The 26908-nt window shown below is 44.3% G+C and overlaps 1 protein-coding gene across 1 annotated transcript; it reads right to left on the bottom strand.

Moving 5' to 3' along the window:
- Positions 1–2293: 2293 nt before the first annotated feature.
- LOC135820141 (sushi, von Willebrand factor type A, EGF and pentraxin domain-containing protein 1-like) lies at positions 2294–26908 on the bottom strand. The gene is made up of 11 exons (XM_065333453.1): positions 26719–26908; positions 25921–26085; positions 25059–25238; positions 23150–23326; positions 13651–13827; positions 12077–12247; positions 11125–11298; positions 7272–7445; positions 4260–4430; positions 3657–3827; positions 2294–3329 (listed from the first exon to the last, which is right to left on the bottom strand). Exons 1-11 carry the CDS (start codon positions 26906–26908, stop codon positions 2311–2313), a joined length of 2769 nt encoding a protein of 922 aa, XP_065189525.1. The 3' UTR covers positions 2294–2310.

Below are 26908 nucleotides of genomic sequence, written 5' to 3'. Positions count from 1 at the left end.
CCTGCAAGAACTACAAAGAGAAGGGACCAGAAAGCTTCGGTTCCAAAAAATAATGTCTTTGCGTTCTTTTCAACTGGCGTAGACTGAGCAGATACATTCACTATATTGAACAATTGGAAACTTTTCCAGTTTGTTCTACATTGAAGAATAATAAAAAGATTTTTGCTGGTACAAGCCCATGGTAGTGTGGAGTTCCATTACACCCATATCAGCCTCTTTGTTATTTTGCTTCTGCAACTTGGTTTAGACATAACTGCAAATAGAGTGAATATTTTACTGGACAGTCTCCTTCTTTCTTTTTTTATTCTTCTTTTACCAGGGAAATCCCAACAGCTGCCGGCGCCTTTTTACAGGGAACCCTAGGTATAATTTGATGGATGAGCGAAATTCAGCTGGTGAAGTAGACATGCGGCAAGCCGGTGGAAGTGTATTCCACCTGGCAGCGCCCAAATAAGAAATTGCACTAAAGCCATATCGGGTGTTAGCGGGGAGCAGAACAAGAGCAGCAGAGACTTGGCCATGGGTGGTGGCTGCAGTGTGAGCACCATGGGCCCGCAAGGTAAGAGCGGTCTCGCAGAAGAGGACTAGCAAGTCCATTCAGGCAGCGGTAAACAAATACATAGGTTTTGAAGTTGAGGCGTTTCTCAAGGACGTACAAGTTAGTATCCTAAAAGTGATGAAGTGAATTTTATGGGGCCTTGCTTCCTAGCTCTTCAGATGGCATTAGAAGAACACCCGGCAAAACTCTGTGAAACAAAGGCCGTTCTTTTGACAATGCCTTTTTGCTGTGAGAATATCGAGTGTTAAGTCTTGTGTTTACCGCCAATTTGCTGGGCATACTTTAACGACGATTCACGAACAGTTTGCAAAAAAACACATATGCTGCTCACCTTCACAGGATATATTGGAGAGAAGCCAATTGTCTTTCCCGGCACACTCTACAACGTTTTGCTCTCCACTAAATCCGTAGCCCGGCTGGCAAGTGATGAATGCTGCCGATTTGTAATGGTTTCCGGATGGATAAGAGACCACTCCATCGCCTATGGATATGTTCATTGGACACGTTAGCTCTGAAAATGTTCCTACGATTCACACAGAATAAAAACATCCAAGGTCTGGTGGTTGGGTAAGACAATCCCAAAAAAGTGACAAAAATGACCAAAATCTGACATATCTTCAGCTGATTCAAGCTGCAGCATGCAGTTGGCGAAGTGTCACATGTTCTCGAACGGCTTCCGCAGTCTGTACTAAAAAAACGTGAGTGTGGGCAAGGATCGAGGGCCCTGGATGCAATTGCACCTTAGCTGGGTAATCTAGTGAATGACATTGTATTACACTTCCATATTTCACTGTGTTCAATTGAACCGAAGGACTGCTAGAGCTGGTGTGCGAATATGACAAGATCTGAAAGCTGTTTAGAGCAGAACTGGTCTTTCCAAACAATTGGATAACAAAAAAATTAATTGCAGAGTGCATGTTAACTTCACCTCTTACTCGTGCAGGAACCTGTACTTCTGCCATGGATATAGAAGAGTTGGAGACAATAATTATGCCATTGCAAAACTACTGGTGTCTGTCCCAAATCCATTGTCAATATGGACGACAAGGTAGAACGCACACGCAAAAAAAAAGCTGAAGCAGAACTTGAGAAAGAAGTTTGACACTTTCAGTTCCTTAGTTCAGAATGAGGTGCTGTTTCACTCGCCAACGAAGCCGCGTTCAAACTTGATGCAAGAGATCCCTACGATACAAGTCACCTTTGCCGATACTGGCTTTCATGTGTACTGCGTACGTGTTGGCTAGTAGCAGAGCCCCCGTGGATACCGAATCCAATACTATACAGAGCTTCAAGTTGATGATAGTGGGTTTGGGAGGATCATAACTCAATATTTTGTTCCGTGAAAAAGATTCTAAAATGACGGATGGATCCATTATAGGGATACGATGGGGAATTCTCTGTGTTGCATCGCGCAAACAGATTAAACACAAACCTTTCCACATCAGCCTCTTCTACAGGTTAAAAAATAATATTGAGCAATAGCGACTCTTTAACCATTTCAAAAGTTGTTCGTAACAGTACAGATTGTGTTGAAAACATATACGTATGTGAATTGCAAAGTGCAATTTATATGCCGAAAGATTGGACTGGAGGGGGGGGGGGGGGGGGGTTGTACAAGTAAAGACATGTGAGAGAACAGAGAAATACCTCAAAATCCTAAAAAGAAACGAAACAATTTTAACCGATGAGGGTGATTTTCACACCAGGGTTCTGCACAATTCTGCATGCATGTCAGGCTACTTCGTGCAGCCTCATTGCAAGACTTTATCAAGAGTGGCGTATGCGCTAAGGTCGTCAGTTTTTGCTGACGACGCTGTGTCGTTGGAAATTCGGCGTTCTGGGAGTCTCCTGGTGGACGTCCGGTGTATTGGGGTTCCCGTGCCTTTCACAACTGTAGTATACACGTCGTCCAGAGACTGCAGGTCAGTTTCAATGTCCTTGTCCAGTTGAGAGCAACCCACATCCGTTCCCTTGGTTATTGCTGAGTAGACATCAGTCTGGGAGTGCATTGTGACAAGAGTGGCCCGCTTGTCAGTGTGAACGTCTCCAGATGTTCTTTTCACTATAGGGGAGTACCCGCTGTCCTGCTGTTGCGTGTCTGCGTAAACACCCACATCAGTCTCCCCGTCCTCGTGGGCTGAGCTCGCCTGAGAGTATAAATCAGAATGGGAGATCAGGCTCTGCTGTGTGCACAGAGCGTGAGAAGAAGGTGATCCACGGGATGCCTGTGGGGAGAGCACCATCTTCGACTGGGAATACATGCTGGGCCGAATCCTGAGGCTGCTGCGTTGAGCATCCTTGTTGCCATTCGGCACACCAGTGTACACATCTGTCATAGAGTATATGCTGTCCTGAGCGCACAGTTCCGCCTGTGAGGTCCCATTTCCCGTCTGGCCTGCAGAGAACGAATCTACCCGTGAGCATTTTTCTCTTTCGGAATGCAGGGAGCCTTTCACCTTTGCCCAGTGGTTGGCCGAACGAGCATCCTTTCCTGAATGAGAGTGAGTGGTGCGTAAGGAGTCAGGTGTTGCTCTGAAACTTGAGTTAGCCGCAGTTTTGTGTTCCTCCATCTGAAAAGGACCTGCACTTGTACGGTTGGTAAGTGTGAGCTTATCCGGAGGGCTTGGGGTACATGACCAATGTCGCCGTGTGAACTGGAGGATGAAGACGAACGCCATTGCAGCCAGTATTGGGAATGCTATTATCATGATGAGGTTCTGTGTAGACTTCGACGCCGCCGCATTATTGAATGTGCCTGTTCGTGATTTATCTAATCAGGAAATGAACATCACATCAGAAAAGCAAACAAGAACAGGTCAGGCTCCCGTTGAAGTATCAGCCAAACATGATAAAACCTTAAAATTTATGTTTCAACAATAACATGTATGCACACGTAACTCCCTTTCCAATAAAAAGATTATATAGTCTGAAGTCGTGATACCTGTCACGGCAGCATTCGTGTGGTTTCTTTGGCGGAAGTCCAGGAGTCTATCAGCACCAGAAGCCGACACGCAGCCCCCCCCCCCCCCCCCAGCCTGATCACAGCCTAAACATTGAAACCAAAGACGCAGACTGTGAAGGGGACACATAAACTTACCAACGCAGTATGGGCTGTCAGACCAGCTCCCATTGGACAGACAGACAATGATGCTACTTCCATTGACTTTGTATCCTCTATTGCATGTCACATGAGCAATACTGTACACTTCAGTTGAAGACAGTGTGAGATTACCATCCCCGACCGGAATCATGGCACATGTTGCTTTCTCTACTCACAGAAAAAAAAGAAAAATGGACACAAGGAACATGTTGCATACCTAGAGTTAATATCAACCCGTGACTATAGCGGAGCTATTCAAATAGTCTCTCCATCATCAGGCTACCCCGGACTGAGACTGTATGATACAAACTTCTAGACAGCTAAAAACAATGGTACCTTCATAATGAACAAGACACCATGTTTGCTCAATACACGACTTTGAGGAACTTAAAAAGAACAGCATTCTGACCAAGGAGGGTTGTTACACAAGCAAGATTACCATGAGAGTGACGAAACGTTCCGATAGTTATACTAAATTTTGATCGTTACAATACTAAACCTACGGTGAATTCCATTGTTTAATGCACGTAGTTACGGTAATTTGTGGTCTTTATGAAGAAATCAGCATAGCGGTGGTTACAACAGGTTCCCATTACTTACTTGTACATCGTGGAACATTAGACCAGTTGCCTGCCGGCATGCAAACCATTGCCTTGTCGCCACTCAGCTGATAACCGTCATTGCAGACGACAGATCGCACGCTGTTTACACTCACATGACCAGGGTAAGACAAGCCGTTGGTGATAGTTACGGCTGGACATGTAACCATCGCTGCAATAAACGAAAACGGCGAAATTATTATAATATTATGAGTTACACATTGAGTTTTACTACAGTCCATTCATAAAAAGATGGGCTCTGGCTCTGGCGAGCTCCCGTATTTGGCGATTTTTCGTGATTTCATCGTACACAGTGCAGTTGAAATTTGAAAAAGGGTCCAAAAAGGGTACCTGAACTGGGGTTCGAACCGCACAATGCACTGTTGCAGACGGGGTCAAACGGCCTGGATTTTTATGGTTTTTCCCAATTCAATGCTTTGGGGGCAAAACCTGGCCGAAATCCTATTCTTGTTATGGCTTGCTTTTTGGAGAAAAAAACTTCAGAAACATAATTGGAAGAGGATTCCATAGAGGATTGCAGAAAAAAATTCTAAAAAAACTCAACGTTTGACCCATTTATGGCCAAAAGCTAGAAGTTCATTTTTTTCTGAATGGACTGTAGCCGACTACGAGTGTCATATCCTAACGAGAGAGCTTGGAAGCTCAGGGCCCTACGCTATGCTTTTTTTGCCTTGATGACCTAGACAAAAAAAGCATAGGGATGTTATAAACTATTTAAAAAAATCCTTTTTTTTAAGACATAACCTGGGATTCGAACCCGCACTATCGCGCGCCCTGCATGCATCCCCCGATACACTTCGCATACATACTAATTCTTCCAAGTTGTTTCACATTGTGATCTTGCATTTGAAAGCCCTATTTGAATATGCATTGTGGCAAGCCGTCTTTGATGGCACGGTACGGTAGGGGATAGGTACGGGACAGGTACGATCGAGGGTAATACGACACCGTCTCCCGTACCGTACCGTACCATCAAACACAGCTGGCCACATACAGCTGCCCGCAATATTCAAATAGGGCTTTCAAACGCAAGATAATAACGTGAAGCAACTTGGAAGAATGGGTATGAATGCGAAGTGTATGGGGGAATGCATGTAGGGCGATAGTGCGGGTTCGAATCCCAGGATATGCCTGAAAAAAAAATAGGAGAATTGAAAAATTTATAACATCCTATGCTTTTTTTGCCGTCAGATACGGATAGCGCCAGGCGTGACACAAACAAACAAACAAACAAACACACACACAAATACCAAATTAAAGCTGTGTAGACCCTGGCTAGCGCCAGACATTACTGAAGTAACGTCTTCTGCATAGCTACGGGAATAAAACCAGGTACCCCTGCGCATTTCCAGAAAAATGTACCTGATATGGAGATCTCCTAGCTCATGCAGTACATGAACATGTTCTGATGGTTATCAGTAACTGTTGCCAATTGAAAGATTGGTCAAGCAACATCAGGACGAGATTCCTCTGTGTCTGTTTGGCATGAGATTTCCTTTAAATTCTAGTGCAGATTGTAGCATATCGCCCCAAGGCTATACAGTCGTCCCTCTCTAATCCGGCACTTGTTTATCCAGCACCCTTGCAAACCAGCACCCTTGCAAACCAGCACCCTTTCTGGCAAAACGGATTCTTTCAGTTCATTTTCTACGCTTTAATCCGCCACTTGAATTCCGCCTCCAGCAGCGATTTTCTGCAACAAATCTTTCAAACTGTACATAATTCGATTTTCTAATCCAGCAGTTGTATTTCGCATACTGTCAGGGAGCATTGTAACCTACACAACACATGTAACATACACTTGGGAATATCCTATGCCAGTGCATAGGATATTCCCGGCAAGTGTATGTTACAGACATGCATTCCACAAAGTACTTGGATTGACACAGAAAATCCCTATGTTTTGACATACAACACAAACATGTATGTTAACTTGTGGGCCGGGTTGGAGGGCAGGATTTGATAATCCAGCACCCTTGTTTATCCAGCAGAAAATGCCGTTGCAAAAGGTGCCGGACAAGTTAGAGAGGGATGACTGTACTTATGGTACAGTGCTGATTGTCACACACGGAATTGTGCTATCTGTTTGGCTTAGATGCATGTGCCTACACTGGTTTGTATCACTGTATCACATTTCATTCCATTCTAACAATTTCCGATCAGTTTAGGCGGATTTGACGTACCCACTGTATCATAAAATCCGTTACTAATCAGACAGCCTGTTGATGGTCTTCAATTCTTCGAAGTACATATATATTGCTGATTGATTCTTGACACTTCGCATATTCAACATTCTTTATCCTCGGATTAAGTATAATAGAATACTTCGTAGACGAGTTCCAGGTCATTCTTCTTTTCCATTGTGTGTTGCTCCTCGTCAGTACTCCCGTTCCATGTCGAGTGTTCCCATGCATAGGGTATCTGTTGTGTCTGTTGTGAATGGTCTGTTGGCAGTGTGCTGTAAAACGGGTAACGCTTGCGACAATAAAATGCTTGCGTTTTACAAATTGTGACTGGTTTGCGCGGTTTAATGTTTGCGATTGAATACATATGTACGACATACATGTACGACACAGTCGAGTCAGTCCTTGCACTGGACTTTACATAGCGTGAGTTTGCGGAGTTCAAAATTTGCGATTCGGGGCCTCTCGCAAAATTCGTATTTTTACGTCGCAATAGTTACCCGTTATACAGTACCGGTTCGGTGACAGTGCCGTAGTGCACCCACCGTGTGCCGGGATTTATCTTCAACATAAACATTCGTATTGAGTAAGAGAATCGGCCTTGCCGTTGAACTGAATGCAAGAGATTAGTACCCCCCCCCCTCCCACACACACCCCCTCCACCCCCCCCCCCTCCACCCCACTACCCGCACCCATTCCCTTCACTGAATATGTAAAGCAGTATCATGACGTTCCATTTATTATAAGTCATGCCCTGCAAATTTTGCGGCATTAGGACAGATTTAACAGCAGTTATTGGTTGTACTCACGATAGCAAATGGGTGTTGTTGATGACCATGTTCCGTTCAGAAGACACGTCGATGTTGCATAGCCGGATAAGACAAATCTATCTTGGCATTTGTATTCTCGCACTGATTGAAAGTCATCACCTCCCGTTACCAGAAAGCCATTCGTGAAGTTTTGCAACGGCGGACAAGTAACTCCTGAGAATTGATTAAAAGGGGAAAAGAACTATCTTGATTTACTGATGATCTTTTAACTTGGGCCGTGCCAACCAAAAATGTATCTCGGGATTTTGTAAGCAAAATTATTTGAATTTATCCAACTCCTTCATGAAAAATTTGGAACTCACCTGAAATTTATATAGCATAAAGACTTGTATAAAAGCCACAGCTCATACGACATTGTTTTGGTTGGTTTTACATTATCCTAGTTGTGACAGGAGCACAAGACGGACTTTTGTGAGGATTGAAGTATTGATGTAAAATTATCACAAATGTCACTAGCATTGCAGGTATAGTTGGCATACTATAGCCCTTTCAGCCAGATTGGATTTCTAAACGTTTCTTGAGCTGCACACTTCCTTTGTTGATATCAAAATAATTCATGTTACGAGTCGAACGTGTGGCTTATACATCTTCTACATAAAACCATAGTTGTGATGTAGCCTGTCCGCTCTAGGAAGGAGCATAATGCCATGTTTTGAAGCAGTGGCTAGTATGCCAAGATCATATACGTAAAATTGTTCCAATACAAGAGTGGCATCTAATCAAGTGCGGCTTTTATCCTCGACTTTACTGTATGCCGTAAATAGGCATGAAGAGAGCATGTCTGAGAATACCAAAGTATGTGTGCAAGTGGATCTCTCCGATTTCGCTCAAATTTTGCAGGTAGGTTCCCTTTGGTGTGTGGATCGATTGTGCAAAGCCCTTGGAAAAGTTTCTGAAGGGAACCTTGAAATTTGCATACCCCTCAAAAATGGCCGAAATATCACATTATTTATGGGTCTAGAAACGAGTCGCGCCACAGAGTATACGAACAAGCTATGAACAAAAACTCCATCAAGCCAACATTCCCTCACCTTAGAAGAGTTCCTGGAGCAGTACCGCTTAGCTACGCCAGGATCCCAGAAGACGAGGTCTATCGCCCCTGACGCCACAAATTATCGTCTTGAAAATAGCCAATTTACAAGCGCTGGCAAAACAGCCAGCTACGTCCTCAATTGGCCAGAACTATACACTGGCAGATAGTAGAACACCTCTTCTAGCGCTGAGGACATGTCCCCCATATTCCTTTTGGGGTTTTCTTGAAATAAACTTTTTTGAATTTTTCCTCCCGACCATGCTGAAATACGGCCAAAGTCATACATGGGCAGGAAAGCTAGCCCCTCCGCGACGTCTCCTCAGCAATTTCTACTCCAACACTACTCCCAAGGCCGCAGAACTAAGTGTATTGTTGACTCTGACAAGGAAAAGCAGCAGTGATCACTTGTCACTCCAAACGACAAGCATCTCCGTGCGCCACCAATATTTGTTTGTGCGACTGCTGATGCAAAAGTGACTGAAGTCCTAAGCGTAGTTTTTGAATTTTACTACAAGAGGCTTGGTGAAATCACGTGCCGTGTGACGCAAGAATGCCAAGTCGCGTTGATCACGGATCACGATGTTTCAGAGTCACCTTCGTAAAGTGCGCTTGTTACTCGCCTTGAACGCCCGTTGGTCTGGAAGTGATCACACTTGTGTTGTTACTGCGCTCAAGAACATGCTGACCGTGTTGTAGGCCTACGAACTGGGACTTTCCCTGACCATGTAGGTCGAAGACCAGTGAAATGATGATGAAATCACATTCTTTATGACGTAAGAAATCTGTCATGCAGTGCACGCGACAAGTGCGTGCAGTCAGTGCTGGTCGCGTGCCAGTCAACACAAAGCGACCGAGCTCGCGAGATAGCAGCTTTCGTCGAGCAGCGACATGAAAACAAGGGGCTTTTACCATGTTTACTGTTGGACTATGTTCGGGATTGCAGGAGGTAAGTGTGAAAGATGAATAACTCTCCATGCTGTACGAGGGGCATACCGTATTTCAACGGCTTGCTGCTATTGCAACACTCCTAGGACAGTTTGTGGGGGTTCTCAGCAGATCAAGCAGGAAATGCAGCTCATCTTACCTCTGCCATCACGGTCTGTTCCGAGTAGCGTTCCAGGCACATTCGCGATCGATGGCCGCGTATCGTGGTGCAGGAAGCGTCATCGTACGTCACAGAGCACACGATCTCACCGTGCATCTTGCAATAAAATTTAAAAATTGCGCTCTCATGCCTTCAGTCACTTTTGCATCAACAGTCGCACAAAAAATTATTGGTGGCGCAAGGAGAAGCTTGTCGTTTGGAGTGACAAGTGATCACCGCTGCTTTTACTTGTCAGAGTCAAAACTACACTTTGTTCTGCGGCCTTGGGAGTAGTGTTGGAGTAGAAATTGCTGAGGAGACGTCGCGGAGGGGCGAGCTTTCCTGCGCAGGTATGACTTTGGCCGTATTTCAGCATGGTCGAGAGGAAAAATTCAAAAAGTTTATTTCAAGAAAACCCCAAAAGGAAGATGGGGGACATGTCCTCAGCGCTAGAAGAGGTGTTCTACTATCTGCCGATGTATAGTTCTGGCCAATTGAGGACGTAGCTGGCTGTTTTGCCAGCGCTTGTAAATTGGCTATTTTCAAGACGATAATTTGTGGCGTCAGGGGGTGATGGACCTCGTCTTCTGGGATCCTGGCGTGGCTAAGCGGTACTGCTCCAGGAACTCTTCTAAGGTGAGGCAATGTTGGCTTGATGGAGTTTTGTTCGTAGCTTGTTCGGATACGCTGTGGCGTGACTCGTTTCTAGACCCATAAATAATGTGATATTTCGGCCATTTTTGAGGGGTATGCAAATTTCAAGGTTCCCTTCAGAAACTTTTTCAAGGGCTTTGCACAATCGATCCACACACCAAAGGGAACCTACCTGCAAAATTTGAGCGAAATCGGAGAGATCCACTTGCACGCATACTTTGGTATTCTCAGACATGCTCTCTTAAGTTCTCAAGTGCAGAAGAATGGCAAGCTGCTACCATTGGTCAGTTCAAGCACGAGGTTTAAGCCAGCAACCCGTCGAAGTTGGGCTGGCGTTTTTTCGTACACACACTCACAGCTCTGAATGCAACACATAACTGAGGATAGACCAGTGTACAACTGCTTTAACTTTGGCCCCCCTATTTCAAGTTCAACATAATTATTACGACTCACTGGAAATCCAATGAATGTAGTTTGTCCTCAATGTGTCGAGTAAAATAGTAGGACTGGTTGGTGTTTACCGTATTTTACCGGTTGTAAATCGACCTCGGTTATAGGTCGACCCCCGTATCCGGAGGCCTCAATTCTGCATTTTAAAGTTTTCCACCAAAAAAGCACTACTAACCACTCCCTGCTACTAACACAACAACTAATCATGTAAACATTCCTTATTGGAGGGTATAACATCCCTATCTTTGAAAAGGCCAATAAACTGGCAAAAATGTGTACACATGGTGCACTCGTGCATGCAGTGCAGGTAATTTTTTTGTAAGATACTGATAGTTCCCGGTTGTAAGTCGAATCCCGGTTGTAAGTCGACCCCCACCATTTCTCCTTCTATTTTTAGTTGTAAAAGGTCAACTTACAACCGGAAAAATACGGTATTTGAATTCGCAAACCGAATGTACTGATCATATCCAATGACAATGAAGCGAATGAGGTCCACGTGACCCAAGCAGGGGAAAACTTGCAAAGGAGACACAGATTAAAAGAAAATATGGAAAAGGAAAGCTCTCAGCAAAAGAAAAAGAAAAGAAGAAAGAAAGAAAGTGTAGACTTACGGGTGCAGGTGGGATTGATTGAAGACCAGAGGCCATTATCTGTACATGTTAAAGCGGGCAGCCCTATGAGGTTATAACCAGCTTCGCACGTAAATGAGGCTACTGAGCCGGACGTGTTTCCACTCACATAAACCATTCCATTGATCGGTTTGGCCAGCATTGTGCACGTGCGAGCTGTAATTCAATAATTGTAACAATAGAATGCAAAACTCAGAGTTGTAACAAAGCTTCGGATCTCTCCCTTGTGTAACAAAAGAGTGCAAAACAAGAATGCAGCATCTTAATGGCCACACCGCTCTACCTACATCACTCCGCATTAAACACAAGGACTAGCGGGAAGCGGCACTTGTTATGGTTCCTTTGATCCAAGGATCAGAATTATTGAGGATGTGACAACAACACGATGATATCAATCCAATGCCTCATCTACGCATGCATTCACCCAAGTACAGTAAAACTTGTCAAGGTGCCCACTCGGATAACACGACCACCTGCCCTAGAAGATCACTGCAACGAGAACCAAGGGATGCTATTTCCAGTCAATTGACCCTGGATAAGGCGACCACCTGGTGACAGAGACCATATTTTGAAGGTCCCTTGAGCGATCTTTTTAGTCAGGTTTCGCTGTACGAGCACAAGCAGCCAAGTAGGATATTTCATGGCTATTGAATGTTTTTGTACCCTTCTTCTCAACCATACTACAGGAAAGAATGTACATTATATAAGGGGCAATGGCTCTAAAGATAAGCAGTTTCTAGTTTGAGCACTCTCATAAGGTACATTCGGGCCTGGTTAAATCTGGCTTTGGAACATTTATTTTTCATTGATATCAGGTTCGGCCTCATTTTCTCTGTGCTGCGCTGATGAGTCCACAAACGACGAAACAGTTCTGTCCGCCGATTGAAGATAAGCAGTTCAAATATACGGCACTCTATAATAACGAGCAACTTACCAATGCATGTCAATTCGGTCCAATTCCCAGCAGCCGTACATGTGATATTGTCACTGCCAGTGTACCCATCATTACACTCTACAAACACGCTGTCACCGTACGCATAGGATTTTGACGAGTTATGTATGACCACTGCGTTGGCGATAGTCGGTGAGCCAGGGCAGGGTCGAGCTGTGTGAAAGGAGACAAAATGGGAAAAGTAATACTTGGCAACTGACGGTAATACTAGAGAGCTTGAAAGCTCAGTGCCCTATGCTATGCTTTCTTGCCTTGGTCATCATCCATGTTATTAGAACAACCGGCTACATAATTGTATCTAAAGCGTTTCCCTCACGTTATTAGACTCCATAGCCATTATTCGGACCATGTGTCCATGTGTCATACACAACGGTATTCCACCTTCGGCGCATAGTTTTTTCTCTTTGTACAGTTTCTTTCACGTCAGTCCGCTTTGTACGCTTCACTCGCTCTTTCTTTTCCTTTCCAAGATCTTTTCCGTTTGGCATTCTTCGGCAACTGCTCTCGGCTCCAACTCTGTTGGGGTGTAAAATAGGGACTTCATACATGCATTTTGGTGTATGTAAATCATTATTCATAAAGATCAAGAACCATCCTCCTCTGTCACCCATGTTTCCTCTTTCCCTTTCCTGCATTTTCTCTACCTTGTCATACACAACGGTATTCCACATTCAGCGCATAACTTTTCTCCCAAATGGATTTTACTATTCATGTATCCTGAATATAATTAAAATCGAAGGAATCACATGGAAACGAGTTATGTGATTACTTCTATTTTAATTACATTTATTGGCTCGGTGTCCGAGTATCATGAACAGCCAACCTATAACTCTGTACTCTACAAACTTTCCACCTTTAGGAACATGCTCGACTCGCCATCCAACTCCAAATACTTATTCTGACTCTTACATTATACTCCGAATACAGCAGGCAGACGAATATGACTGTAGTAGCCGGATTTTCCCCTGCACAAATCACTTTGTATTATTATGTATTGCACTATCCATTGCTGGCCCCATCAGGTCCCTTGCTTTTAATTTAGACTAAATTAGAGATCGCTAGCTAACGCTCAGAGCTGTAACTGGCAATCTTGTACCGTATATAGATCCGTCTTTCAGTTCCTCAGCTCAGTTCTTGTAGAGTCTTTGCTTCCGTTGTTTCTGTAGTCTTACCTTCACTTGAGTCTTTCGATAATACTATACGTTCTGTGCTACCTACGTTTGTCCTTTCGTGCAATATTGTTCCCTGAGAATACCGTCTTTTGTTTTGAGTCGGAGAGACTGAACCAGTTTTGCCTTGTCACTCGGTCGCTTATCACAATGCCATTGAAGGTTTTGTTGATTCTTTTAAACTGGCCAACGGCGAGGGCTTCCCACAGATCTTGGTCAGTCCAGAAGAGAGCGTTTGATTTTCAGTGCTGCATGAGTGCCGGTGTTACCAATAGTCGTGCAGAACACCAGAAGAATATTATGCCGACGAGTAGTTATGGGAGTCAGGAATAATGATAGAATATTGTTTCGTTATTTTTAGATACAGGCCAAGTAGATTTCACTTACGCTCGCACGTTGGTGGCCTCCCGGACCATGTTCGATTTGAAAGGCAGGTGGTAGTGCCAACACCGACAAGTCTGTACCCCAGTTGGCATGAGTAGATGCGCACTGATGGAACGCTATCATCACCAGAGGATAGTTGTCCATTTGCGGGAGCGGTCGGTGCAGAGCCGCATGTTATTTCTGAAAACATCATGAAAACATACAGCAAAGAGTTACAGTGGTACAGGTCTTTCCGGAAATGTTTGGAATTACTGTCCATTCTTAAAAAATGGACTTCAATATGTAGCGTTTGGCCATAGAGTGGTCAACCTTTTGAGTTTTGTTCAGAATTGCTTTCTGCAAACCCCTATGGAATCCTCTTTTTTTCTTTCAATTACGCTATAATATAACACCAAAAGCAAGCTCTGACAAGAAAAGGGTTTCGCCCAGGTTTTACCCCAAAAGCATTGAATTGGGAAAAAACTATGAAAATCCAGGCCATTTTACTCCCGCTGCAACAGTACATTGTGCGATTCTCACCCCAGTTGAAGCACTTATTTGGAGCCCTTTTCAAATTTCAATTTTCGCAGCACTGTACTGTGTAAAAAGATCATGAAAATCGCCAATATGGAAGATCGCCCTAGCCAGGGCCCCTCTTTTTATGAATGGACTGTGGGAACTTATAATTCGAAATATCCGCCATCTGAGATCGCGTGTTTCGAACGGTTTCTTAATGTTGCAGTTTGACGAGGTAATATCTGTTTCATGTAAGAGATCGGCGTATTTGCGGTGTGTTGAAGGCAAAACAAACTATTGATTTCTTTCTGCTCTGGGTGGTAGTGAAGGTATTCTTCTGTTTTTCCGCACATGGCTCATGAAATACATGTCATCATTCACTCAATTCACTCCCTTTTGAACTAAAGGGCCAATAAATATTTTTATCACTCCATTAGTATTGACTCACATAGATTTTTGCCATACCTAAGCAGTCAAATATTCCTGCATATTTCACTCCTTAGGGCTATATTGACTGCTTATATTTGACTGCTTAGGGGTTGCGCAGTTGAACGGTGCCTAGTGCAGCATTGTCACTGCATGAGTAGGTGGTGGTGCAACGATTGTGCAATCATAAAACCGGGATTCATGAGGTTATCGTTCTGGAATTTGAAATACGGACTGTTTGTCGTGATAAATCTAATATTGACTTCGTACTTGGTCAGTATAGGAAATAAAAACCTCGTAAAAGACCTCGGCTTCGCCTCGGTCTTTTACTCGGCTTTTATTTCCTATATTGACCTCGTACTCAGTCAATATTAGATACATATCCAACACCGGTCAATGTTTATGTAAGCAGAGCTATCAAGCAAGTCACAGAGCACCACGAATAATCCGTGTACAGTGAAGAACCTTAAGCCGTTAGCGTGCATGGTTCGAGATCGCACCATAGAAGCTTGGGCACTTGCGCATATACTCTACTCATCTTAACCCTGCACCAGCCGCAGGATTTATATGTAAAAAAAACTGGGTCCACTACATGGATAATAGAGACTAAACGGTAAATATTTTGTATTGACATCTTTACAGTTCTGGAAAGCTGGTAGTATTACCTTTCATATGAGACAACTAAGCTGATAACATGTAGAAACGTTGCCATTCATGGTGACCAATAACTTGGGCAATGCGGCCGAATTAGCAAATTCGAGGACCATGACAATATGTACACTGTTCGGCTTCAGCTCATGCACCAGTTCATCTGTCAAGATTCAAACACCAGCAGAACCAGGTTGCTCTAGCGCTTATTTTTTGGTGCATGTCACGCATGGGCTGTGCACTGGGGAATTCGCAAACACATACTTCAGCATGAAGCGCGTCACAGCCACACGCTTGAAATTTCAACTCCACCCGTTTGCTGGACCTCGAGCTTCGGCGCTTGAGTATTTTACGTTGCTCTATATCGAATGATACATTGTTAGAAAGCTGCGTTCAATAGCTTTCCAATGAGCCTGCATATGTTGAATTTGAAGTAGGCAGACCGAAGTTATAGCTGTTTGTACACTGCTCTATGCTCGTTTGTAGCATGAAATACGCCACAGTCACACGCTTGAAATTTCAACTTCAACCTGTTTCCTGGACTATGAGCTTCAGCGCTTGAGTATATTTTACCTCGCGCTATATCGAATGAAACATTATTGGAAAGCTGCGTTCAATAGCTTTCCAATGAGCCGTCATTTGTTGAATTTGAAGTAGCCGATTTTCTCGAAAAAAAATTATGTGCAGCACACGGTTTTCTCGATGGTAGGTGATTCCGTAGGTTTTCAGCAGTAGTTTGCGATTATTCCGACCGCGGTGTGGCAAAAGACCATGGTTTACAGAGCGAAAATGAATGCATCGAATTCGACGCGTTCGCGCTATGTACGGCTGGTAAAGGATTAACTCAGCCACTTCTCAAACGAAATTTAAAATCGAAATATCTAGCAGGTAGCCGAGAGACTTAGCTATCGGCTCGAACAACTCACAGCTAACTACGATGATGTTTGCGCCAGCCGCGTGCGAACGAACATTCACGCTTTTGTGCTGAACAAAAATTCCAACATTCTTTTTGCGCACAACAGAGATTTCCCCTGCGTCGGCCAAGGATGCGTGTGTCATCACTCCCAAAGAAGATGGCCAAGGATGTGTTGCATGTTTTCGAGAAAAAAATGATGACTTTTGATCAAAGGAAAGTGTGATGGCAGGACAAGCGAATTTGGCACTGTGACTTGGAGTTGTTGTGTTGTTCCTGGAGGTGTAGTGGTGGACAGTGATGGTTTATCATGATCAGTTTGAGATCGTTGTTCTCCTCTTTCCAAGAGCTTTCAAGTAAGCCCAAGCTCATCTAAATTGGCGAAGCACAACTGATGTTATGGTGAAAAATCGAACAATTAGTAAGGACAGGTTGTTGCCAATTTCGTAAAATTGAACTCTGAAGGGTAAATATGGTTGTGATAATTAAAAAAACTCGACCCTAGTAGTGACAATAGCGACGACAATGACGACAATTACCGATGTTTTCCTGTAAAGTAAGCGGTAGATGTGAACTGATGTTTGTCATTTGGATGCTTTGCACGCGTGCAAGTGGGGTTTCAACCAATACAAATGGCTGACGTGGGATAGTGCCCTGTGTTTACAGGCAAATACTGCAACAATGTGGAGGTGTATTGGACTCGGCTCATGTGAAATTTATGTAGCCTTGAAAATACTGGAAATAACAAACATTTCACATGTTTTGAAAGGTTTAGCAAACTTCAAACTCCAAGGATCAGGCTGGGAAGTGAACTTCCTAGAAAGGGAAAAAAAACCAACACAACTAGCGCTCAACCCTTAGCCCATGATGGATTGGCATGGTCTTGATAATCAATGACCTAATGTTTAGTTCTGTGACATCTCGCAAGTGAAAACAAACATCTGTCAAGCCATTGGTGCTTTCTTTTCTTTACCCTTTGCATGCTGAGCCCTTTTCTCCAATCCACTGGCTTTCCAGCGCACTGACTCTCTTGGTGGAGTATGCACTCACAGCTCCGAACGAAATTTATTCTCATTTCACTCCACCTTGTTGGATTTTCATCGTCCTTGTCTCGTTGGAAAGATCAGGACCAAGCGAATCCATCCTGGCAGCTCTCAGCTCCATAGACACATCAGGGCCACTTCCATGTCCTCTCCAAACTACTCCACCGGGCCTCGGAACAGCACAACTCAATTTCACATTCTTGTTCGGCTTCTTGCCCAAATTCAACAGATTTTCACAATTCAAACTGCGCTGCAAAGCTCAGATCCAAGCGCTTCATTTGATGTCCATCACGCATGCGCCGTACGAAAGGAAAATCCCCTGGCAGGCTCCTCCACAAAAAGAAATCATGAACAAAACACTTCACGTTCACTCTGGGCCGTGATTTCCGTGTTCATCTTGTCACCACTCAATGAATTCTTATCCTATCGCAAAGAAAGATGAGGTCAAGACCTTTCCAACGCTGTATTGATTGTCACGATGTGTTTATGTTTGACGAAGTTACGAAAGTTTGTACACTGGTCTTTGTGGATCAGGTCATGGCCTGCAATCGAGAACATCTGAGAGTTGTAATTTTTGTACTCCTCCGAGGTGTGATTTTTGGCGTGCTGGGCCAAGCACAAGGAAGCCATCTGCAAAAAAACTGCAGAAAATGGTTGTTGTTTGATCCTTTGGTGTAATCTTTGTTTCTAGTCGAAGCTAGTTGCTGTTTGGAGCAGAAACGCTGAAATTGACTATTTTCTGCATGTACTCATACATGTACTCATGTACTCAGGCATGCAGTCTCACTCGTATTTTAGCTCTTTCTTCCTGGAACGGATGCTGCTCTGCGCCCCTTGGTGAACATTTCCTGCGCTCGTAGAGCAGCTGAAAAGGACCTCTGGTATGTCTGGTTCCTGGTTGGAAAGTGGAGAGTCGACTTTTGTGCCTTGAAAAAGGACTAGAGGGCGATAAAGGTACGTCTGTGGCTTTTTTTTGAGTGCTCCTCGTACATTTTTGATCGTGATAGAAATTCTCAGACCAAAGTCAGACCAAAGTCAGATGATGGCCGTACAGTTTTCTTGTGGATTTTTTAGTTGTTTCATCTCGTATCTATGTCAGCATCGTGATGGTGAAGTGGAGAGGGTGAATTTCTTCCTCTAGGCTTCGTTCGGCCGACTTTGCTTCGTCCTCGTCGAAAAGTGATCCAGAAAAAAAGGTCAATTCGCAAAATTATGTTGATTTTGAATGTACGTGATGACATGCGATTGCTGGCTATGCATGCATAAAGTCCGAGTTAACTCGTACTCAGCACGCAAAGGGTTAATCCTTTGCCCTCTATCAAAGTAAAACAATGATGTAACTTAAACATGTGAGAACATGTGTTAGGTACCTCATCTCGTAGTTTCTACAACCTTTTCCAAGCTGGCCTGCATGCACCCCATACTCACCTTGTGTCTTCTTTTGTCACCTTTTCGTTCTGGTTGCCTGAGCAGCTACTTGCTCGCCCATATTTGCCATACATGTCAGTACTCAGGCCCTTTTATCCTGCATTCACCCTGACTCGATCTCGCTCTCTATTCCATAACGTTGCCATTTCGTTCATCCTTGTCTCCGTCTCTTCATCTATAATAAATGTCTTCCCTACAACCCGCTCCCATTGTCCGTCGTGTCTAGGAGTATGACTCCTTTTCATCTCAACACATGCACCATGTTGGAAGTTTGACTGTGATCAATAATGGCAAATGTGAGATTTCAGAGACCCAATTCTTCCCCAGCAAAGGCAGGTACATGAGCCCCAGCCAGCAGATACCTGAACATGTGTAATTTGTTCGCTCGAAATTGATTCTACACTATTAATCATTCAAGTAATCAAGTTTGGTGACAATCTGATAAGTGAAAGCATGGATCATAGAGTTTGAAGTCACACAGGTCAAGATTCGGTACAGTTGGCGCAGCATCCATGCCCAGTGACTCCATGCATGTTGATCCTACAGTTTCTGATTGTGATGTGGAACAGGTACATGTAAGTAAATAGAATGCAAGTCAGGCTTGCCCTCTTGGTGCTGCAGGCATGAGTAGTTCAGAAGTATGACGATATTCCGTATACACCACTACCTTCTTTACAACACCAGAGTGCAAAACGATGATTGGTGGCTGGCTTTCTAAATTGTGTTCAGGGACCTCTGTGCTGGCAGTTTGAGCGTTGTCCCAAAGCTTACCATGCTGATAGATGTACTGGCCAATACCACTGACATCCACTCCCTTGCACACTTTCACTCAGACCATGATTTCAGCCTAATTGTATTTCAATGATATGAGCGAATACTCGCGTTTTGTAGCACGTGAAGATGTTGCCCCAAAGCGTTCAGCCGGTTTGTTTTTTTAGGAATCCCCTTTCTCAGCACAGTCTGCAGCCAGCTTGGCATTGTCTGGCAAGGTAGAGTACTGATAATACTACGCTCTGTTTTGCGCCGTGAGAAGCCCTCCATCAGTGTCTGCAACATGATTATTGTCGATGTAGAAATACGGATCGCGCAGCGGGTCGACATTCAGCTTCTCCTCGCAGTCGCTATTACGCCAGCACTATCGTCGCCACCAGTATCCAGTGTCGATTTTATGAGGGCTCTTCGTTGCTATGAATATGAGACTTGCCACTGCTGGACAAACACAGAGCGATCGCCACCAAAGAAATAATTCCGATCGCGAACTAACTTTCAGTGCCGCTTCGTACAGTGAGTCTCACGCTGACAACTCTGGACCTAAGTCCTTGTCGCGACACCTTTCGCCATCGCTGTGTCTAAACTCAACCTCCATTTGACGAGCTCTCACCTAGCGCTAAAATCAATTGACCAGACTCATTTGAACACACTTGAAACTCCTTTGACAATGAAGACACCCACTCGATCGAAAAAGAATCTTCCGAAGTCAGCTCACTGCGCGTCCCAAACTTTGACGTCACATTTTGATGATTGATATCAAGCACACCAGTGCTGGTTTTTGCTAGCCGGGGCTCATTTTACTTACTTGTACACGTCGGTTTACTCAGAGACCATGTAAAGTTCGGTTGGCAGACAGTGAAACTGACTCCAGACAACTCATATCCAGGATTGCAAGAAAAGGTGCGGAGTTTTAACACCCTTCTCCCTTCACCAGATACTTTTCCATTAGGAAGAGTCTTAATTGGCGGCGGGCATTTATGTCCTGTGAGCAGAGAAATATCCATACATGATGCTCACCCAAACATTCTGAGCAACGGTCTTCTAACATCGACAGAGCTTCAATGGCGTGAAACAAGCGGAGCAAGTCAGTAGTAAAAACATCATAATGCCGAGTTTCAAAGTGTGCCCAGAGTGCACTTTCCAACGGGACACAGCACACCCTAGCCATGTTTGTTGTGTCCAGCATGCATACTGTTGCAGTCAGCGAACAGCGTAGCAAGTGCTGTGTTATGATCACACTCAGGTATAAATAAGGTGATCATGTGTATTCAAAACTTGTGTTGACAATAACATTGGCACACATCAGTATTCTTCAACCAACATTTCTCATGGTGTCGATCCATTGGTTAAGTTGTCATCGATTTCCAGTATCATATTTCACTTGTGAGAAGAATGACGTCATCAGTGCTAGTTTTTATGTTCAGATTTCAACTCCAAACACGGAGAAAACGAAAAATGGCAAGGCAGCGCATCCAGGTGAATTGGATAACCTTTGGGCTCTAGATAAAGGATATTGTACGTAGAGAATAACATTTCGCTGGAAAAACTGTGTCGACTTGTTTTGACATACGCACTGTACACGTTCAGTATACAAAGTTGTCGTGCCTCGAGGTCTGCTCAGACTCACCACCGCGACGAACGGGTGTTTAATATCGATATCCAGCACATTTCCGCTAGCTGGGATAAACAGCTAGGCAATGCAACAGCTCTCATTCGCCAGAAACAAACCCCACACGTTGTGTTGATGGAGGAAGCTGTCGTTGTTGTTTTGCAAATGGATGACATTGTCTCCTAAACACAAAATGACTATGAAGCTTATTATGCACAACAACAATGTAGCCGTACCATTCCCTTGAGCCTCGCATGCCGGCATGCACTTGAGTAGGGCACTTGACTCCCACGCTCGACCGCTTGTCACAACTGAGTCTCGTATGCGACTGTGCTTGTGATTTGCCATTGCACTCTGTACTGTACTGATGTACAGAAACAAGACGCATGGACGTGCGTAGACTCTCAATCGACACTGCGCTTTGAGCTAGATGTGTCCGTGGGGCATTGCCCAACTAGAACTGGAGTCGTCACATGTCGAAGGTCGCGCCGTGCTGATCACTTTTGTCAGCAGAACTCCTGATCACGACTTAACACACGGATTCCGTCCGATGGCATCCCCCCCCCCCCCCCCCCTGCGAGTGGGGAACTCCATGCCCGCGCGTTAAAGGAGAAAGTCATGATCTTTGAATCCTTCGCCAGAGAAAGCCGGTTGGGCTCGAAACAACATAAAGCAATAGCCATGGTACTCGTACAGGTCGCGATGTGACTCGCCTCTCTCCGATCCGAGTGCTGTGAAAAGACTATCTTTCAAAACGAGATTTTGAAAAAGACCCAACCGCGTCGAATGCGGCTAAACGAAGTATTTTCCTTGGTAACATGATTTCAGTCACATTATTACCATGGAGAGCTGCAGTGCAGATCTTGAAGCACAGCGGCTCCAGAAAAGTGTCCGTATTCTAATTGAGCAACTGTTTGAATTCGTGCGTTACCGGAATTAACCCCTTTACCACTGCAGGGTCCTGGCACCTGGTCACTAACGACCAGCCAAAATGGGTCATGTTTAGTGTTGAAACGAGCGTATCTATAACAAACGAGCGATCAGTTCCACTAACGAGCAAGCTATCAAGCGAGCTAACGAGTTTCATTGATGTGGCAAATATAAATATTTTTTTGAATAATCTTTTTCTAAGTTCGATTTTTTTCAGCTGGTTCAAATTATCACCGCCGGCATTTGGGGTTGCTGCTGCTTCACTTCGGACTGCTGTTTGGTGTCGAGAGGTCTTTTCAGCGCCATCGTCGATTAGCCTTTGTAGGAAAAGACCGTTTTGCAAAGATTGCAAGTAGCCCTGGTCTTCGCTGCATCGCGGGAAAAAACTTCCAAACGACTGAGCGTAACTTTCACTCGAATGGAGAGGTGACCGAAGCATATCCTGCGACAGGTCAGCAGATGCGGAACAAGACATCACTCAAGTGTCGTGCAGGCATACAGTAACCTGTAACTGCGAGTGATTTTCACTTTGCGCGGGACTGGACTCTCGATCGACCAGGGAGTCGTAAAATATTTTACGACTCCCCGGTCGCCATGTACTGCCATGTGTACGGAGTACGGTGTACAGTGTTGTTCGTTAGTGCAAACGAGCTGGCCGCACAAACGAGCCGAGTTTCTGGCGAGCAAGCTAACGAGTATCCGGTGAGATCGTTTCAACACTAGACTCATGTTTACTGAAAATGCGGGACCTCTAAAAGGTTCACAACTTTGGCATCCTCTCTCCGATTTCCTATATCCAGACTTTCCAGGAAAACTAGAAGTTGCCATGGCACCAAGCAAAAAATGAAGAAAAAAAGAAAATCAAGCGCCCATGCATGGTGCAAAAAAAAGTGGTTTTGCCTGTGTTAAGCTGTATAGCCGTCGAGTTCCACAACTTGGCGGTCCGTTCTCCAGTCACTTCGGCAATAATTACCAGTACGTATATATACACCCTTCGCGGTGAAAGGGTTAAACATTAGTTTGCATGAGTGGGAAGGATTTTTTCCACCGTGCTGCGAACCATAGTTGAATAAAAACTCGTAGCCTGGCTTCAGGGTTCTAATTATGCGAAAAGGAATTCGCAGTATCTGACAACTTTTATAAGTCTGATCTGTCCATCTACCATTTCTCTCGGATAAAAAAGTGCGAGATAGCTGAGGCCTATTACTTCCACAAACGTGCCCAAGCATTGTTACTTACTGGTACAAATTGGTGGATTTGCCGACCATCTTCCATTCGGTCCACACACGATAGCACTAGCACCTGTCATTTCGTATCCAAGATGGCAGGAAAAGTGCCGGATTTCCAGGAAAGCAGTGCCTCCAGCTGATACATTTGCACTCTTGGGACCGAACGACAGGCGCGGACATGTTATCTCTGCGTGCACAGCAATTACCACACGTCAAATCGCACTTCAAAACTTTATTAAGCCGTACCAAGATGCGTAATTTTGGCCAAACAAAGATAGAAGGTTTTCAAACGAATTCCAACTGCTATTGTCATTATGCACTTTCCACTCTCCCATCTGCATTTGCTAGTCTTACCTGTTTGTGAATACATAATGACGTGAAGCATTTAAAATATTTTCATAGTGCAAAAAAACACCCGTCAAAGCGACTTCATAATATTTATAAACCCGACACCATCAAAGACTCAAATGCTTTATATTTTGCAAACCTATTCTACGTAAAGTTAAATTTGAAAACCGACCGGCTTGCAGCTATGAGAAATAATCAAAGAACCGTGTCACACCCAGAATTCTTTGCTGCATGATTAGGGGTTGAGCGACTTGTCAGGGGGGGGGGGAGGGGGGAGGAGGGGGGCGGAGGGGGGGGGGGGGGAGTGCCAGGTGCTATTAATGCAGATGAGTGTGATCACAGTGTGGCGTTGCAAGAAACGAAACGTTCGCCTTCAGTCCACACAGAATATGGTCTCTTCTAATTGGATTTTCGTCTCAGTGCAGTTTGTGATGAGATTCATACTCAGACTAATTTTACAGCTAACCGCTTTAGGCTTCAACTATAACAGGTACAACAATCACATACAAACAGCATTCCGGTATAAATCATCCTGGCGACGCGCGCGAAATGCAAAATGCGCTGTTCAGGTTTTCAGCAACCGGCGCACCCTGTAGAAAGCCACGTTTGTTGTTTCCGTCGTTTTCGCGCTCCATTTCCCGTGCACAACCTTTTTCCTGTAACTGTCGTCAAACGTATAGCATTACCATCAGCATCCAATAATTTTTTTTAATTTCCTGGTTTTTTCCAGCACGTGGCACACACGCTTTGCTACGACAAGGTCACATGCTGGCTGTGTGAAAACGTCATCTATGCAGACCAAAAATTGTAACGTTGTTGCGTACCGACTTGCATTGACATATGCACGAACGTTTGCACAGTGATTTTACGTAGTGTGGTTGCGGCCTTTGAAATACTTTACAACAATAATGTACAAGGTACGAATTACCTAAGGACACATGTGTAAGAGTTGTTTTGATTTACTTTCCACTACTGTACCGACATCATAGGCCGTCAGAAAGCGGAAAACTGACAGACTACTCAGACAACCAAACGACCTGACACATAGTTCTAACTCATCTCCAGTTGCCAAACCGACATTCAAACACATGGCTGCTTTCTTATGTTTTCTATTGATATTGGCTCAGTACCCGATTTCAATACAATTTTAGCCTTTTTCATGTTGTCACCAAAGAATGTGTGATCACCCTAAAATCACGGCATGCAGTAGAAATATGGTGGAAATTTGCATTGCTGACTTTTACGACACGTAGATGGCATGATATCCTGAGAAAGGATGTTTCGTTCCCTGCATTTCTCCTAAGGAGCAGGTGAATCTGAGTCGGGTGCAATACTCTTGCTCATAATGAAGAATTGCACAGTTTGATGTGATTGGATTGGCCATCCATCAATACATTTGAGAAACAGTCGGCATCCAAGCATCCAACCATATTCTTGAGATTGCTAAAATCTACAAACAGAGTGTGTGCAACACCACAGGGGGACCGATCAAAGGTGCTGTGGGGTCGCATTATTCTTTTATTGAAAGGTGGATTTGTTAACTGCGATTATCATTGTTTTGTTAACCGTACCTTTGCATTCAGGTCTTCGTGACCAGCGCCTGCTGGACTGGCAGATTACCATGTTACGCCCTTCTAACTTGTACCCTTCATTGCATCTGACGAATCCGACAGCACCTGTGGTCAATGGCACTGTGCTGTGTTTCACAATAGCACCGTTAGCGATGCTCGGCAAAGCACTGCATGTTGCATCTGTCCAAGAGAGCACAAGAAGGAGCACCATCAGGGAGGTGCATCAAAAGTGAAATATCTACCGTATTTCCCGGTTATAAGTTACACCTTTGTACACTAAAATTCAGGATAAGAAAGGGGGTGCGACTTACAATCGAGCATGAATTACTACTGAAGTGAATATATTGCAACAATAGTGCTCAAACCTGAAAATGGTGGTGCGACTTGTAATTGAGTGCGACTTATAATCGGGGAAATACGGTATTCCCATATTTGGTAAAAATGAGAAGGACAAAATGTTACGAGTTGTGACGAACTGTCCACAAACGGAACCAGATCTTATTCACTTTCCAACTGCTTAACCCACAACCTCACCTTCTCATAAATTTATCTCTTTTTGGCGATGGTGCCATCGTGAGAATAAATAATTCAACAACAACAACAACAACACCACAAGCACCACCTAGATAACCACCACAGTCTCGTTGGTTCTTTGAATTTTCCAATACACGGGGTCCTCCAGGGACTTCATTTTTAATGTCTCAATACAATGTGTACAATGTGTCAGGAAATTGGCTGCTTTGATTGAGCTTGTACCCTGCACTCATGTCCAAGTGAGGATACTGACTGAACTACCGCATTTCCCAAAATACCCTATTAACCATGAAAATCCATAATATCAGCACCAACGGAACACACTAACTTGTACAAATCGGTAGCGTGGACCAGCTACCCGCCATGCATATTGCTGTTTTTGGCCCGATTAGCTGATGGCCAGAGGAGCATGCTACTGTCACGACCACGCCGGATGCTGTTGCAGTTGAGTTGAATAGGGCGTTGCTGATGCTCAGACGCGGGCAATGGATTACTGAGCGAAGCACAACAAGAAAAGAGAATGTTGCATTACAATGGAATGGGAAAGATTTTGAGGTCTGAATTATTACTCGATGACAGACACAACAAATGAAATCTCTGCACATCCATGTGTATAGATATCAGGTTTACTTTTTCGTCTTTTTTGTGTTCATCTTAACCGTGGTCTAACGCCGAAATCGTGCAGTATTCCAGTAACGAGCCGGAATCCAAAATGGGCACTGAGCTTAAACACAAACATATCACGACTATTTGTTGTGTAACTTGAGGTACTGTATAGCAGGAAATTTTCGGACGGAATTTATTGTCGTACGATTTCGTACACGGCCTCTTTTGTACTAAAATTAATTCCGTACTAAGATTTGTTCCTAGATCCTGTGAAGTTATGTACACTATACATGCAAACCACATGCAAACACGTGCATTTAGCATGCAGCACTGTGCGAAAATTAAATCCGTACGAAAGGTCGAAATTCGACTTTGTTTGAAAATGTTCCCGTCCGAAAATTTCCTGCTGTACAGTTAATAATGTGGAACTTGTGGTAGTGGTGAGATGACAGTCCGCGAACCACTTGAGCCCACCTGCCACGTGTAACGCAGTACCCAAAAACCCACAGAGGTCACATACCTATGCAAGTAGGAAGGGTTGTCGTGTTCACATTACTTTCACATGTTACATTGGGGCGCCCGGCTAGCCTGAATCCATTGTTACAGGCAGCGGTGTAGTGAGGCGCATCGCCGTTGATGAGCCCGTTGGTTAGACTCGGTGCCGGGCAGTCGTATGCTGTGTTTAGGAGCACACCACATGACATCACCAT

This window comes from Sycon ciliatum, chromosome 6 (genome assembly GCF_964019385.1).
Source record: "Sycon ciliatum chromosome 6, ocSycCili1.1, whole genome shotgun sequence".
Taxonomy (NCBI): domain Eukaryota; kingdom Metazoa; phylum Porifera; class Calcarea; order Leucosolenida; family Sycettidae; genus Sycon; species Sycon ciliatum.
The sequence above is the reverse complement of the archived record's forward strand: the minus strand, read 5'-3'. Positions and strand labels throughout refer to the sequence as shown.